Here is a 15,385-nt window from a genome sequence, read left to right on the forward strand (position 1 = left end):
CCATGTGTCTGCTGTCCTTGTCCTTCTAGATGGTAGTGGTCGTGGGTTTGGAAGGTGCTGTCTGAGGAGACTTGATGAATTCTTGCAGTGCACCTTGTAGATGGCACATACTGCTGCTACTGTGCGTTGGTGTTGGAGGGAGGGAATGTTTGTGGATGTGCTGCCAATCAAGTGGGCTGCTTTGTCCTGGATGGTGTCAAGCTCCTTGAGTGTTGTTGGAGCTACACTCTTCCAGGCAAGTGGGGAGTATTCCATCACACTCCTGACTTGTACAACAGTATTTATATGGCTAGTCCAGTTCAGTTTCTGGTTGATAGAAACTCCCAGGATTTTGATAGTGGGGATTCAGCGATGGTAATGCCATTGAATGTCAAGGGGCGAAGGTTAGCTTCTGTCTTGTTAGAGATGGTCATTGCCTGGCGCTTGTGTGGCATGAATGTTAATTGCCACTTGTCAGCCCAAGCCTGGATATTGTCCAGCTCTTGCTGCATTTGGACATGGACTGCTTCAGTATCTGAGGAGTCGCGAATGGTGCTGAACATTGTACAATCATCAGTGAACATCCCCACTTCTGACCTTATGATGGAAGGAAGGTCATTGATGAAGCAGCTGAAGACGGTTGGGCCGAGGACACTACCCTGAGGAACTCCTGCAGTGATGTCCTGGAGCTGAGATGACTGACCTTCAACAACCACAACCATTTCCCTTTGTGCTCGGTATGACTCCAACCAGCGGAGAGTTTTCCCCCTGATTCCCATTGACTCCAGTTTTGCCTAGGGCTCCTTGATGCCACACTCGGTCAAATGCTGCCTTGATGTCAAGGGCAGTTACTCTCACCTCACCCCGGGAGTTTAGCTCTTTGGTCCATGTTTGAACCAAGGCTGTAATGAGGACAGGAGCTGAGTGACCCTGGCAGAACCCAAACTGAGCGTCAGGGAGCAGGCTATTGCTAAGCACTGTTGATGACTCAGAATCACAGAATCTCACAGTGCAGGAGAGGCCCTTCAGCCCATCGAGTCTGCACCGACACGTGAGAAACACCTGACCTACCTACCTAATCCCATTTACCAGCACTTGGCCCATAACCTTGAATGTTATGATGTGCCAAGTGCTCATCCAGGTACTTTTTAAAGGATGTGAGGCAACCCGCCTCCACCACCCTCCCAGGCAGCATATTCCAGACCGTCACCACCCTCTGGGTAAAAAAGTTTTTCCTCACATCCCCCCTAAATCCTCTGCCCCTCACCTTGAACTTAAGTCCCCTCATGACTGACCCTTCAACTAAGGGGAACAGCTGCTCCCTATCCACCCTGTCCATGCCCCTCATAATCTTGTACACCTCGATCTGGTCACCCCTCAGTCTTCTCTGCTCCAACGAAAACAACCCAAGTCTATCCAACCTCTCTTCATAACTTAAATGTTTCATCCCAGGCAACATCCTGGTGAATCTTCTCTGCACCCCTCCAGTGCAATCACATCCTTCCTATAATGTGGCGACCAGAACTGCATACAATACTCCAGCTGTGGCCTCACCAAGGTTCTATACAACTCCAACATGACTTCCCTACTTTTGTAACCTATGCCTCGATCCATCACTTTACTGATGATGGAGAGTAGACTGATGGGGGCGGTAATTGGCCTGGTTGGATTTGTCCTGCTTTTTGTGTACGGGACATACCTGGTCAATTTTGCACATAGCCGGGTAGATGCCAGTGTTGTAGCTGTACTGGAACAGCTTGGCTAGGGGCGTGGCAAGTTCTGGAGCACAAGCCTTCAGTACAATTGCCGGAATATTGTCAGAGCCCAAGGCCTTTGCAGTATCCAGTGCCTTCACTTGTTTCTTGATATCATGTGAAGTCAATCGAATTGGCTGAAGACTGGCATCTGTGATGCTGGGGACCTCGGGAGGAGGCTGAGATGGATCATCTACTTGGCACTTCTGGCTGAAGATTGTTGCAAATGCTTCAGCCTTGTCTTTTGCACTGTTGTGTTGGGCTCCTCCATCATTGAGGATGGAGATATTTGTTGAGCCTCCTCCCACAGTGAGTTGTTTAGTTGTCCATCACCATTTACAACTGGATCTCCAGAGCTTAAATCTAATCCGTTGTTATGGAATTGTTCAGCTCTGTTTAACATTTGCTGCTTATGCTGTTTGGCACAAAAGTAGTCCTGTGTTGTAGCTTCACCAGGTTGACACCTCACTTTTATATGCCTGGTGCTGCTGCTGGCATGCCCTCCAGCACTCTTCATTGAACCAGGGTTGATCCCCTGGCTTGATGGTAATGGTAGAGCGGGGGATATGCCAGGCCATGAGGTTACAGATTGTGTTCGAGTACAATTCTGCTGCTGCTGATGGCCCACAGCGCCTCATGGATGCCCAGTCTTGAGTTGCTAGATCTGTTCAAAATCTATCCCAGTTAGCACAACACGATGGAGGGTATCCTCATTGTGAAGATGGGGCTTCATCTCCACAATGACTGTGTGGTGGTCACTCCCACCAACTGCTGCATCTGCAGCAGGCAGGTTGGTGAGGATGAGGTCAAGTATGTTCTTCCCTCTTGTTGGTTCCCTCACCACCTGCCGCAGATCCAATCCTTTAGGGCTCGGCCAGCTCAGTCAGTAGTGGTGCTACCGAGCCACTCTTGGCGATGGACATTGAAGTTCCCCACCTAGAACACATTCTGCGCCCTTGCCACCCTCAGTGCTTCCTCCAAGTGATGTTCAACGTAGAAGAGCACTGATTCATTGGCTGGTGGGGAGGGGGGCGTGGGGGGGAGGTGGTGGTGGTACATGGTAATAAGCAGGAGGTTTCCTTGTCCATGTTTGACCTGATGCCATGAGACTTCATGGGGTCCGGAGTCGAGGTTGAGGACTCCCAGGGTAACTACCTCCTGACTGTATACCACTGTGCTGCCACCTCTGCTGGCTCTGTCCTGCTGGTGGGACAGGACATACCCAGGGATAGTGATGGTGGAGTCTGGGACATTATCTGTAATATATGATTCTGTGAGGATGACTGTGTCAGGCTGTTGCTTGACTAGTCTGTGAGACAGCTCTCCCAATTTTGGTACTAGCCCCCAGATGTTAGTAAGGTGGACTTTGCAGGGTCGATGGGGCTGAGTTTGATACGCCTGAGTGGCTTGCTAGACCATTTCATAGGGCAGAAGAGTCAACCACATTGCTGTGGGTCTGGAGTCACATGTAGGCCAGGCCAGGTAAGGACGGCAGATTTCCTTCTCTAAAGGGCATTAGTGAACCGGATGGGTTTTTACAATAATCGACAATGGTTTCATGGTCATCATTAGAGTTTTAATTCCAGATTTTATTGAATTCAAGTCAATATTGGTGGAATTCAGAAGACCCGACCAATTCAAATTCCATCACCTGCTGTGGTGGGATTCAACCCCAGGTCCCCAGAGCATTACAAAAACAAAAATACCTGGAAAAACTCAGCAGGTCTGGCAGCATCTGCGGAGAGGAGCACAGTTACCGCCCGAATGTTCTGTTGAAGGGTCATTCGGACTCGAAACGTTAACTGTGTTCCTCTCCGCAGATGCTGTCAGACCTGCTGAGTTTTTCCAGGTATTTTTTGTGTTTGTTTTGGATTTCCAGCATCCGCAGTTTTTTGCTTTTATCCCCAGACCATTACCCTGGGCCTCTGGATTACCAGCCCAGTGACAATACCACTGCACCACAGCCCCCCTTTAATTCCTCTCGACTGAGGGCCGGAAGTGTGGCCTCCAGACAATTAATGCTCTTTGGAGTGTTAAATGGCTGCAGGGCTGTCAGTATAAGTGGCAATGTGTCCTCCACCCATTCTTCAGGTGGTTGTGTGAACCCCCTCCCTCTCTCCACCCCCTTAAAAAACCTGGCCTTAAGCTGCTCATTTTTGATCAATAACTTTGATTTAAATGCTAACAATTTATAACGGTTAAATAAGGCCAAGACATAGCTGGAGCTACCCTCTGAGATGATTCACACTCATCTCGTCTCTCAGTGAATGACAGCACTATGATGGAGCTACTGAGCGTGTGCTTAAGGAGATATCATTAGGGTTAACTCTTTACTGTACAGTGACCACATCTATAAATGTGTTAGCCACAAAACTGTCAGCCCCACAGCCGCACCGCGGTGACCCCGGCCGCACCGCGGTGACCCCGGCCGCTGCTAAATCTCTGAAACGCAGCGCTCAAGCTGCTGCAGCTACAATACTTACTGTGCGTTTGGTTATCCAGGTCACAGGAAGTAGCCACATGGACCAAATGTGCATTCCACAGGACTGAGATGCCCTGGGGGTTACCATTGACCAGAAACTGAACTGGACTAGCCATATAAATACTGTGGCCACAAGAGCAGATCAGAGGCTGGGAATTCTGAGACGAGTAACTCACCTCCTGACTCCACAAAGCCTGTCCACCATCTAGAAGGCACGAGTGGAACACTCCCCACTTGCCTGGATGAGTGCAGCTCCCACAACACTCAAGAATGTTACAACCAGGTGAGGAGGTCGAATGACTTTCCCTCTTTGCCCTCACCTCCTTTGATTGCAACAGGTTTTGGTTGTTTGAAACAGGTTTAACTTGGCAATTGAGCCAGTGCTTAGCTGTTTACACACTGTGATAATAAAGGAACCAATCGGACAGGTTTTGAGTTTAACAAGGAAAGAGGTTAGCTTTATTATACTTGAACCGATCCAATTAAAATAATAGAATATGCACCGACCTTCACTTGCACACACACTCAAAGTTCATGCGCACACAAGTACAGGTTACAGAGTGGGGAAGGATAGGTTGACTAAATTAGACGCCATAAAATGAAGAAGAATTCACAGTCTGTACTTTGGTGACTCAGCTGGTCAGGCTGAATCCGGTGGTCTTGCTGCTTTCACTCGGTGGTCTGGTCTTCTGATTTCAGCATTGAGGTGGTTTGAACCTGTAGGTGGATGATCAGTCTGTTCTCCTGGGGGCACAGCTGTTCAGTTCTTTCCTTAAAATCTCTGCTTTCTGCACATGGAGTGAGAGTCACTCAATAGCAGACAGGGCCCAAAAGCTTCCAAGTTGGGTGGAGAAAGAGAGAGAGAGGATGTCTCTCAGCTGCTAGTTTTCAGTTCTGCTGAGAAAACGTGTGCTTAAAACATACTAAAGGTTGGCTTGCCTTGTGACCGCCCTCTCCGACTGACCAATATTCCAATTGTAACTGGATTAGATCAGTTCTGGAAATTCCCCCTCTTAGCCAGGGTCCTATGGTTCACATCATTACATTTGATGGCTTGTCTCCACCCAGTTGGGTATCTGGACATGGTGCTAACAGAATAGAAAATATGGTTTATGCACATTCCTCTGAGATCATTGCCTTCGATGGCTTTGTGCAGGCTTGTCATCTCCATCTGGGTGGGGTTGGAAGGTGGAATGTATAGCCATGCAAATTAGGTTGCCATTTTGGCTGTAAGTTCCAGTCACTTTAGTCTGAGTTTTAACGAAGTCTGTATTTAAAAGTTTAATGCCTTTTTCCAGCCCATGCATTAAAATCATTATTTGGCATAAAGCACATCTTCATGACCAGCAGCCTTTTTGATCAGCACCCTATCCATCACCTTTAACATTCACTGCCTCCAGCACAGACACGCAGTGGCAGGAATGTATACCATCTACAAGATGCACTGCAGGAACTCACCAAGGCTCCTTAGACAGCTCCTTCCATGACCTCTTCACCTAGAAGGACAAGGGCAGCAGATAGATGGGAACACCACCACCTGGAAGTTCCCCTCCAAGTCATTCACCATCCTGACTTGGAAATATATCACCGTTCCTTCACTGTCGCTGGGTCAAAATCCTGGAACTCCCTCCCTAACAGCACTGTGGGTGTACCTACACCACATGGACTGCAGCGGTTCAAGAAGGCAGCTCACCCCCACCTTCTCAAGGGCAATTAGGGATGGGCAATAAATGCTGGCCCAGCCAGTGAAGCCCGCACCCCGTGATAGAATTTTTTTTTAAGTGTTTATTCTCTTAAACCTTTGGATAGCTCTTTCAAAGAGTCTGGACCTACACAAATGAATCAACATGTTTTCTTATCGGGTCTTGTTTTTATTCTGTAGCTGCACTGTTCTCTCATTCTCTAATTCCTTGAACTTTACCCCCGACCCCACTCCCCGCAGCTCGATATTGTCTTCCTGTTAACAGTGGGTAAGAGCTAAAGGCCTTCACTCATTTATGCCAATGGTGACTGTAAGACAGGAATACAGATAAGCTTATCTACAAGGATGCTGATGCTACACAAAGGACAGGCAGCCAGCTATCTTTATGACTGCAGCTGTAGCAGCCACTGAGGACCAAGTGTCCGTGCTGGCTTGGGCACATTCCAAAATGCCCTTGGCAGCAAATTCTGTTTTTATAAAAAAAAGCTGTGTCACAAATAAAATGTAACTTTTAACACAATGCAGCCTTTCCCAGGCCAGAGATTCTCGGGTCAGAGGTTAAGCAGCACTGAGGATGGAGTTGGTTAACCAAGGCACAGGGAATCGAACATAGCCCCACCAACTCACTGTCAGACCACGCAAGGGATTTGGCAGCTGATCTGGGGGGAGGGGGAAAAAGACTTCACAGCCATAGAATGACTTCAAAGAAGCTGCAACTGTTTCACCAAATAAAACAAGCACAGCAGCTACGCCGTGTGCTTTCATATCCCACGCACACACGGCCAATAGTCAAAGTGCAAAATACTGCAGATGCTGGAAATCTGAAAGGAAAACGAAAAATGGGGCAAATACTCAGCAGGTCTGGCCGCATCGGCGGAGAGAGAGAGGAAAGCAGAGGTAACGTTTCAGCTCTGTGACCTCTCAGAGAGAGTGTTCTGCTCAAAGGTCATTAACTGGGACAGATGTTTCCTGACCTGCTGAACGTTCCCAGCGTTTTCTGTTTTTATTGCCGGTTTGCCTGCCTGGGCGTGTGCTGGTTGAGAGGGGCTTGCTGCCCATCGACTGCAATCTGATATCGTGTAGCTGCGACCTGACTGTCTAAAGCCGGTACCCGACACTGCCCTCCTCTGACCGATTGCTGCCTCGATGTGTCCGTCTCTCACTCGGTGATTCGCTCTGTTTTACAGACGTGTGTGGGGATGAGGAGGTTCGGAATAAGATGCTGGAACTGAAACACAAGCACGATGCAATCATGAAATCACACGACAAGCACAAGACAGCCTTACAGAGGCGGACATCCAGTACAGGGAGCAGAGGGTGAGTGACAGCCCGGGGATCCTGTACAGGGATCCAGTACGGGGAGCAGCGGGTGAGTGACAGCCCAGGGATCCAGTACGGGGAACAGAGGGTGAGTGACAGCCCAGGGATCCAGTACGGGGAACAGAGGGTGAATGACAGCCCGGGGATCCTGTACAGGGATCCTGTACAGGGATCCAGTACAGGGAGCAGAGGGTGAGTGACAGCCCAGGGATCCAGTACGGGGAGCAGAGGGTGAGTTACAGCCCGGGGATCCTGTAAAGGGATCCAGTACAGGGAGCAGAGGGTGAGTGACAGCCCGGGGATCCAGTACAGGGATCCAGTACAGGGAGCAGCGGATGAGTGATGGTCCAGGGATCCAGTACAGGGAGCGGGGGGAGTGACGGTCTGGTGATCCAGTACAGGGAGCAGAGGGTGAGTGACAGCCCAGGGATCCTGTACAGTGATCCAGTACAGGGAGCAGCGGGTGAATGACAGCCCGGGGATCCGGTACAGGGATCCAGTACAGGGAGCAGCGGGTGAGTGACGGTCCGGGGATCCAGTACTGGGAGTGGGGGTGAGTGACGGTCCAGGGATCCAGTACAGGGAGCGGGGGGAGTGACGGTCTGGTGATCCAGTACAGGGAGCAGCAGGGGGTGTGACGGTCTGGGGATCCAGTACAGGGAGCAGGGGTGAGTGACGGTCCGGTGATCCAGTACAGGGAGCGGGGGGAGTGACGGTCTGGTGATCCAGCACAGGGAGCAGCGGGTGAGTGACGGTCTGGGGATCCAGTACAGGGAGTGGGGGTGAGTGACGGTCTGGGGATCCAGTACAGGGAGCGGGGGGAGTGACGGTCCGGGGATCCAGTACAGGGAGTGGGGGTGAGTGACGGTCTGGGGATCCAGTACAGGAAGTGGGGTGAGTGATGGTCTGGGGATCCAGTACAGGGAGCGGGGGGAGTGACGGTCAGGGGATCCAGTATAGGGAGTGGGGGTGAGTGACGGTCCGGGGATCCAGTATAGGGAGCAGCAGGGTGAGTGACGGTCCGGGGATCCAGTATAGGGAGCAGCAGGGTGAGTGACGGTCTGGGGATCCAGTACAGGGAGTGGGGGTGATTGACGGTCTGGGGATCCAGTACAGGAAGCAGGGGGAGTGACGGTCCGGGGATCCAGTATAGGGAGCAGCAGGGTGAGTGACGGTCCGGGGATCCAGTATAGGGAGCAGCAGGGTGAGTGACGGTCTGGGGATCCAGCACAGGGAGCGGGGTGAGTGACGATTTGGGGATCATCAATCAATCATTCTTGTTGCAAGCAGATCAGCTCCTGTTTGTGGAGGATGAAATCTGCTAAGGTTGATTATAATGGTGGGTGGGGCGTTGCTGTCTGCAAAGATCAGTAACATTGCTACTGCTGGAGATGAAAGATCACAAGATCACTATAACCCACGTTTCCATGCAGAATTGTAATTCCTACATGTCCCGGCACTGGATCAGGCCCCTCTCCCCAGTTTGTATACAAACCCCCCACTGCCCCTGGCTCAGACCCGCTTGCCTCTCCCGGGCGATGGGGGGGCTGCTGATGGGTGTCGGATTCTCCATCCTGCTGTCACTGAAACCCTATTACAGGCAACTAAACTGGGACAGACTGGGCTCAAACCCTCACATTTCCAGTTGGGCCACTTTAATATCAACCCGAGGCAAGATTCACCCACCGGGGCTGTACAAAACACTGCCTTCTGACAAAGACCTGAGCTGTCTGCAAAGATTCGTCCTGACCTCACATCTCGATATTCTCCAGCCTTACTGCAGTTTTCTCTCCAATAACAGAAAGGTTGTGCGTAAAGTTAGTGTGACGGAGCGGAACAATATGTACCGGAAGGAGCACAAGGAGGAGGCCATTGCCTGGCAACAGGTGGGCAGCAAAGAGAGTGACCCTGAGCTACAGGATGAAGAGGATGAGGATGCACAGACTGACTCCGAACTCAAGCAATATGAATTGGTAAGAGCACCACCCCACTTAACCAGGAGCAGTGGAAAGCCCAGGACAGAATTCCCCACAGATGACAACCCCCCTCCAACACCCCCCCGCCGACCCTTCAGTGGCATTGAACAGGGAAAGGTCACAAAAGCTGCAGATTGTTGGGCAGGCTCTGATGTGCACAGAATTCCAGATTATCCACATAACTGGGTTCAATACTCAGGGTCCATCCCCCTCGCTCCCCTGCAAGCGCAGGAGGCCCTTTCACCTCCTCCCTTCTCACCACCCAAGGCCCCGAACGTTCCTTACGAGTGCAGCAGCGATTTACTTACCCTGCTTTCGATTTAGTATTACCATACTCGCTGGTCGTGATGCCTCTCCCTGACGTTGGGGAGACCGAACGCAGACTGGGGTGACCGCTTTGTGGAACATCTCCGTTCAGTCCGCAAGCGTGACCCTGAGCTTCCTGTTGCTCTTCACCAAGCTCGCTCCCAGTCTGACCTTCCTGTCCTCGGTCTGCTGCGCTGTTCCAGGGAAGCTCTTCACCAGCTCGCTCCCAGTCTGACCTTCCTGTCCTTGCTCTGCTGCGCTGTTCCAGTGAAGCTCAGGGAACGGCACCTTGCCCTGGATCCTGCCCTCTGCATCTTCCTGACTCAACAACGAGCTCAACAACTTCAGACCATAGCCTCTGCTTCCCTCTTGTTCTGTGTGTTTTTTTTCTCTCTTTTGCTGGGTTGGTTTGTCTGTTTCTTTGTCCCTTTGTGTTTTTTATGTAACCGTTCACAGCCTTTGTCTCTTTACTATATCCACTGGCACCTTCTCCAGCTGTTGCACCATGAGATCTATTGTTATTTAACCTCTCCTGCCCTCCGCCCGATCACAGAGCTTCTCTTCCGTTGATCCTGCCCCCTCCCTCCTTCCACTGGCTTTGAAAACTCTGGCGTTTTCCAGTACAGAAGGATGCTATTCAGCCCATCGAGTCCATGCTGGCTCCTGTAGAGTAATCCAGTCGATGCTGCTCCATCCCCACAGCAGGGAGACCAAATGTGGGGGGGGAATAAATAAGGGACACTTCACCGTAGGAGTGAGGGTTGGGGTGAATGGTGGTGACAGGACCGTGCGGGTGGGGGTGGGGGAGGGGGAGGGGGGTGGGGGTGGGGGTGGGGGGGACAGTTTCAAGCTTGGACTCGAGCCTGACCCGATTTTTGAACCACCCCCTACCCAAATCGGGGGTGAGACTGTCACTCCCACCTGGGACCCAGACCCAGGTGTCTGTTGAAGGGTCGTGTGGACCCGAAACGTCGACTCTTTTCTTCTCCACCGATGCTGCCAGACCCGGGGCAGGGAGCCGGATCCCGGGGCAGAGAGACGGATCCCGGGGCAGAGAGACGGATCCCGGGGCAGGGAGCCAAATCCCGGGACAGAGAGACGGATCCCGGGGCAGAGAGACGGATCCCGGGGCAGAGAGACGGATCCCGGGGCAGAGAGACGGATCCCGGGGCAGAGAGACGGATCCCGGGGCAGAGAGACGGATCCCGGGGCAGAGAGACGGATCCCGGGGCAGGGAGACGGATCCCGGGGCAGGGAGACGGATCCCGGGGCAGGGAGCCGGATCCCGGGGCAGAGAGACGGATCCCGGGGCAGAGAGACGGATCCCGGGGCAGAGAGACGGATCCCAGGGCAGAGAGACGGATCCCGGGGCAGGGAGCCAAATCCCGGGACAGAGAGACGGATCCCGGGGCAGCTCTGGAAAATGCAGGATGGTTGGTCTCTGTGCCCCCTAGCTCTGCAGGCTTATTTCCCTCAAGTGCCCGTCCAGCTTCCTTTTGAAATCATTTATCGTCTCCATTTCCATCATCCTCGCGGACAGCAAGTCCGGGTCATTACCACCTCCTGCATAAAGGAAATTCTTCCTCGCATTCCCCCTGCAATCTGTGTACTGTCAGCAAGACTGCTTCACCAAGTCCCACTTGCCCACCTCCTCTCTGTAGCCTTGCAAATTCTTCCTTTACAGATAATGACCCAGTTCCCTTTTGAATGCCTCGATTGACCCTGCCTCCACCAAACTCTCAGGCAGCACATTCCAGATCCTAACCACTCGTTGCATATAAACAAAAAACGCTTTTCCTCATGTCTCCATTGCTTCTTTTGCCATTCACCTTAAAGTTGTGCCCTCTCATTCTCAATCCTTCCACCGATGAGAACAATTTCTCCCTATCTGCTCTGTCCAGACCCCCCATGCTTTTGAACACCTCTGTCAAATCTCCCCTCAACCTTCTCTAAGAAGAACAACCCCAGCTTCTCCAATCTATCCCTCATGAATCCCTCATCCCTGGAGCCATTCTCGTAAAGAATAAAAATGCTGGAAAAACTCAGCAGGTCTGGCCGCGTCTGCGGAGAGAGAAACAGAGTTAACGTTTCTGATGAAAGGGAGAAACTCTGAAGGAGTTGCAGGAACAAAAGGACCTCGGTGTATATGTATATAAGTCATTGAAGGTGGCAGCGCATGTTGAGAGAGCAGTTAATAAAGCATATGGTACCCTCGGTTTTATTAATAGGGGCATTGAGTACAAGAGTAAGGAGATCATGTTGAACTTGTATAAGCTGCTAGTTAGGCCACATCTGGAGTACTGTGTCCAGTTCTGGGCGCCATACTTGGGGAAGGACGTGAAGGCATTGGAGAGACAGTACAGAGGAGATTCACAAGAATGATTCCCGGGATGAAGAACTGTAGCGATGAGGATAGATTGGAGATGTTGGGATTGTTTTCCTTAGAGAAAAGAAGACCGAGAGGAGACTTGATAGAGGTATTCAAGATCCTGAGGGGTGTGGACGGGGTAAATAATGCGAAACTGTTCCCACTCAAGAGAACAGCAAGAACTAGAGGGCACAGATTCAAAATAATTGGCAAAAGGAGTACAAGTGATGTGAGGAAATATTTTTTCACCCAGAGGGTGGTTGGAGTCTGGAACGAACTCCCGGAAAGGGTGGTGGAGGCAGGTTCGATCGAGGTATTCAAAAGGGAATTGGATTGCTAGCTGAAAAGAGAGAATGTGCAAGGTTACGGGGATAAGGCAGGGGAGTGGGACTTTGAGAGCCAGTTCAGACTCGATGGGCCGAATGGCCTCCTTCTGCACTGTAAAGATTCTGTGATCATGTTGTTTGTGGGACCCTGCTGTGTGCAAATTGCCTACCACGTTTCCTTCATTACAACGTCATTGGCTGCAAAGCGCTTTGGGTCATCCAGAGATCGTGAGGTTGATCTTTCTTTCAACAACATCAGCCACTGGCCTGGCCTAACTCTCAGCAAACTTCCCTGCCCCAGGTCTACCCCAAAGCCCTTGGTGTTCTCTGGGATTTGTGCCCCATTCCCTGGGTTAACAGCAGGATAATAATGAGGAGATGATGTTCTGAAATGTCTCTTGAGTAACAAAAGCCTTTCCTGGGTTTGTCAGTGAAGTCAGCCTTGTCCAATTGCTTTCTGTTTCAGACCCTTACAGCCAGGGTGGTGAAAGGAGACGCGGATCCCAGTGAGGGGAGGTGGTCCAGCGGCGAGCCCACGATGAGGAATGGTTCAGCAGTTGCAGCCTCCGGCTGGCTGCCTTCCAATTCGGCCCTGGAGCAGGATGCCAGGAAGCTGGATCAGAGCTCGTCCTACCCGCTGCCCCCCAGAGAGGAGGATTCCTCCGACCTGAACAAGGAGAAATCTCACCACACGCTGGCTGACCTGAAACGGCAGCGGGCAGCTGCCAAGCTCCAGAAGCAGCTGCCCCCCGAGGAGCACTCACCAAGCGAAGCAGCCGACTGCCTGCCCCAACCCCTGACCCCAACCCCACCCCAACACAACTCCGTCTACTTCACTCCGGCCAGCGGGGACCCTCCGCTGGTCAAGTTCAAAGCCCCGGTGGAGGAGTCTCCAAGTGAGAAAGACAGGAGGTGTTGTAAAATGATGTGAAGCAGCAAAGCTGCCGGAGCCTGGCCTGTGACCATGACCGTGGGGGAACCGGGGAGGACAACCTGAACCCGAGAGGGACCTGCAAAAACTGCATTTCAACGTCACGTTTTGGGAGCCCCTCTCTCTCGCTAACCCACGCCGTTCTCATCTTCGAATACTGAGGCCCCTTTTATTGTTTGTGTCTAGGGGGGTGGTAGGGGGAGGGGGCAAAGGTTTTGTGTCTGGAAACCCACCTTCCCCGCACCCCTGCTCAACACCAGCAGCTCACAACTGCCAGAAGCAAAAAAAAAAAACACTCAAATGACCCAGCGATCAGGGGGATGCTGTGTCCATCACTCCAGCCCAGTGTCTGAGCACTCAGTGTGGTAGGCACGCTCTGCGCCCTGTCCGAATATCAGCCCCCTGACCTGACCCAAACTTCCACATTCGAGCAGAGCTTCACAGGCAGCTGTCACCACTTGATTCCTTTAGCTAACGGAAGCTTGCATTCAGACCAGCACAGCCACCACCTCCCTCCTGTGCCTGTGCCCTGCCTCCTGAGTTCTCCAGCACGTGTGGAGCGAGGCACCGATTCACCGAGCCAGCACCGGGTCTTCATCAGCAGGAGATGCCCACTCCCCGAACACATTGTCAGCTCAACAGAACTTTCTGGAAAGCAGCGGGAGGCACCGTCAAACAGGGCGGACCTTTCAACACTGCGACCTGTGCTTACGCTGATGGGACTCCTGCTGCTAGAGATTGAGAGGACGTCCAATCCACATTCTTGTGTGTTGAAGTTTAAATAGTCTCAGATTCAGCAACAAATTGGTAATCTCACTGAGACACTGTGAGGTGACTGATATGGGAAATGGAAAATATCAAATATCACGCTGTTTAGATGGTGCAAAGTACAGTTAACAAGATTTATTATCTATCCGATCCACACTGTACCTGTCCTGGGAGTGTTTGATGGGGACAGTGTAAAGGGAGCTTTACTCTGCATCTAACCCCGTGCTGTACCTGTCCTGGAGTGTTTGATGGGGACAGTGTAGAGGGGGCTTTACTCTGTATCTAACCCCGTGCAGAACCTGCCCTGGGAGTGTTTGACGGGGACAGTGTAGAGGGAGCTTTACTCTGTATCTAACCCCATGCAGAACCTGCCCTGGGAGTGTTTGATGGGGACAGTGTAGAGGGAGCTTTACTCTGTATCTAACCCCGTGCTGTACCTGCCCCGGGAGTATTTGGTGGGGACAGTGTAGAGGGAGCTTTACTCTGTATCTAACCCCGTGCTGTACCTGTCCTGGGAGTGTTTGATGGGGACAGTGGAGAGGGAGCTTTACTCTGTATCTAACCCCGTGCTGTACCTGCCCTGGGAGTGTTTGATGGGGACAGTGTAGAGGGAGCTTTACTCTGTATCTAACCCCATGCTGTACCTGGCCTGGGAGTGTTTGATGGGGACGGTGTAGAGGGAGCTTTACTCTGTACCTAACCCTGTGCTGTACCTGTCCTGGGAGTGTTTGATGGGGACAGTGTAGAGGGAGCTTTACTCTGTATCTAACCCCGTGCTGTACCTGTCCTGGGAGTGTTTGATGAACTGTATCTAGAATGAGGGTAATATTCTAGCCCCATTACTGACATCAGTAACCTGATGAGCACAAAATGACTTGTCTTAATTATTTTCAAAGAAAGAAAGGCTAATAAATGTAATATATTCTGATACGGAAGAAGATTTGTGAACAGTGTGTGGCATTGGTGCTTGAGGAACACACTATCCCTCTTGGAGAAAGTATTTACAATGCATTTTAAAAGAAATGTGAGTTTTCTGTTGCAAAAGGTGAGTGTTCCCTGGATGTTGTTACTGATACTGTACATGTTTCGTTTCCTAATTTATTCACACTTATTACTACCATTCCTTTTCTCTGGCCTTCACATAATTGAGAAATAATATTGATTTACATTGAGAATCCAACACAGAAACACGCCATTCAGCCAAACTGGTCTATGTCGGTGTTTATGCTCCACATGAGCCTCCTCCCACTTTTCTTTGACTAACCTCTATCAATTTATCCTTCTATTCCTCCCTCATGTGTATCAATCCTATTCACCTCAACCGCTCCCTGTGGGAGTGAGTTCCACTCTCTGGGTAAAGAGGTTTCTCCTGAATTCCCCATTGAATTTATTCGTGACTGTCTTATATCGATGACCCTGAGTTCTGGTCTCTCCGGCAAGTGGAAATATCTTGTCTACGTTAACCCTATCAAA

The 15,385-nt window shown here is 51.2% G+C and overlaps 1 protein-coding gene across 5 annotated transcripts in view; it reads left to right on the forward strand.

Annotated features, from left to right (window-relative positions):
- Window positions 1–14,850, forward strand: part of ppp1r16a (protein phosphatase 1, regulatory subunit 16A) — a 160,308-nt gene extending 145,458 nt beyond the window's left edge. For all 5 annotated transcript variants that reach the window (XM_078536056.1, XM_078536071.1, XM_078536064.1 and 2 more), the window contains exons 9-11: window positions 7,105–7,234; window positions 9,039–9,210; window positions 12,680–14,850. In XM_078536056.1, coding sequence (XP_078392182.1) covers window positions 7,105–7,234; window positions 9,039–9,210; window positions 12,680–13,144 — 767 coding nt within the window. In that variant the 3' untranslated portion in view covers window positions 13,145–14,850. The remainder of the gene's footprint in view (window positions 1–7,104; window positions 7,235–9,038; window positions 9,211–12,679) is intronic.
- Window positions 14,851–15,385: the final 535 nt, after the last annotated feature.

This window comes from Cetorhinus maximus, chromosome 3 (assembly GCF_964194155.1).
Source record: "Cetorhinus maximus chromosome 3, sCetMax3.hap1.1, whole genome shotgun sequence".
Taxonomy (NCBI): Eukaryota; Metazoa; Chordata; class Chondrichthyes; order Lamniformes; family Cetorhinidae; genus Cetorhinus; species Cetorhinus maximus.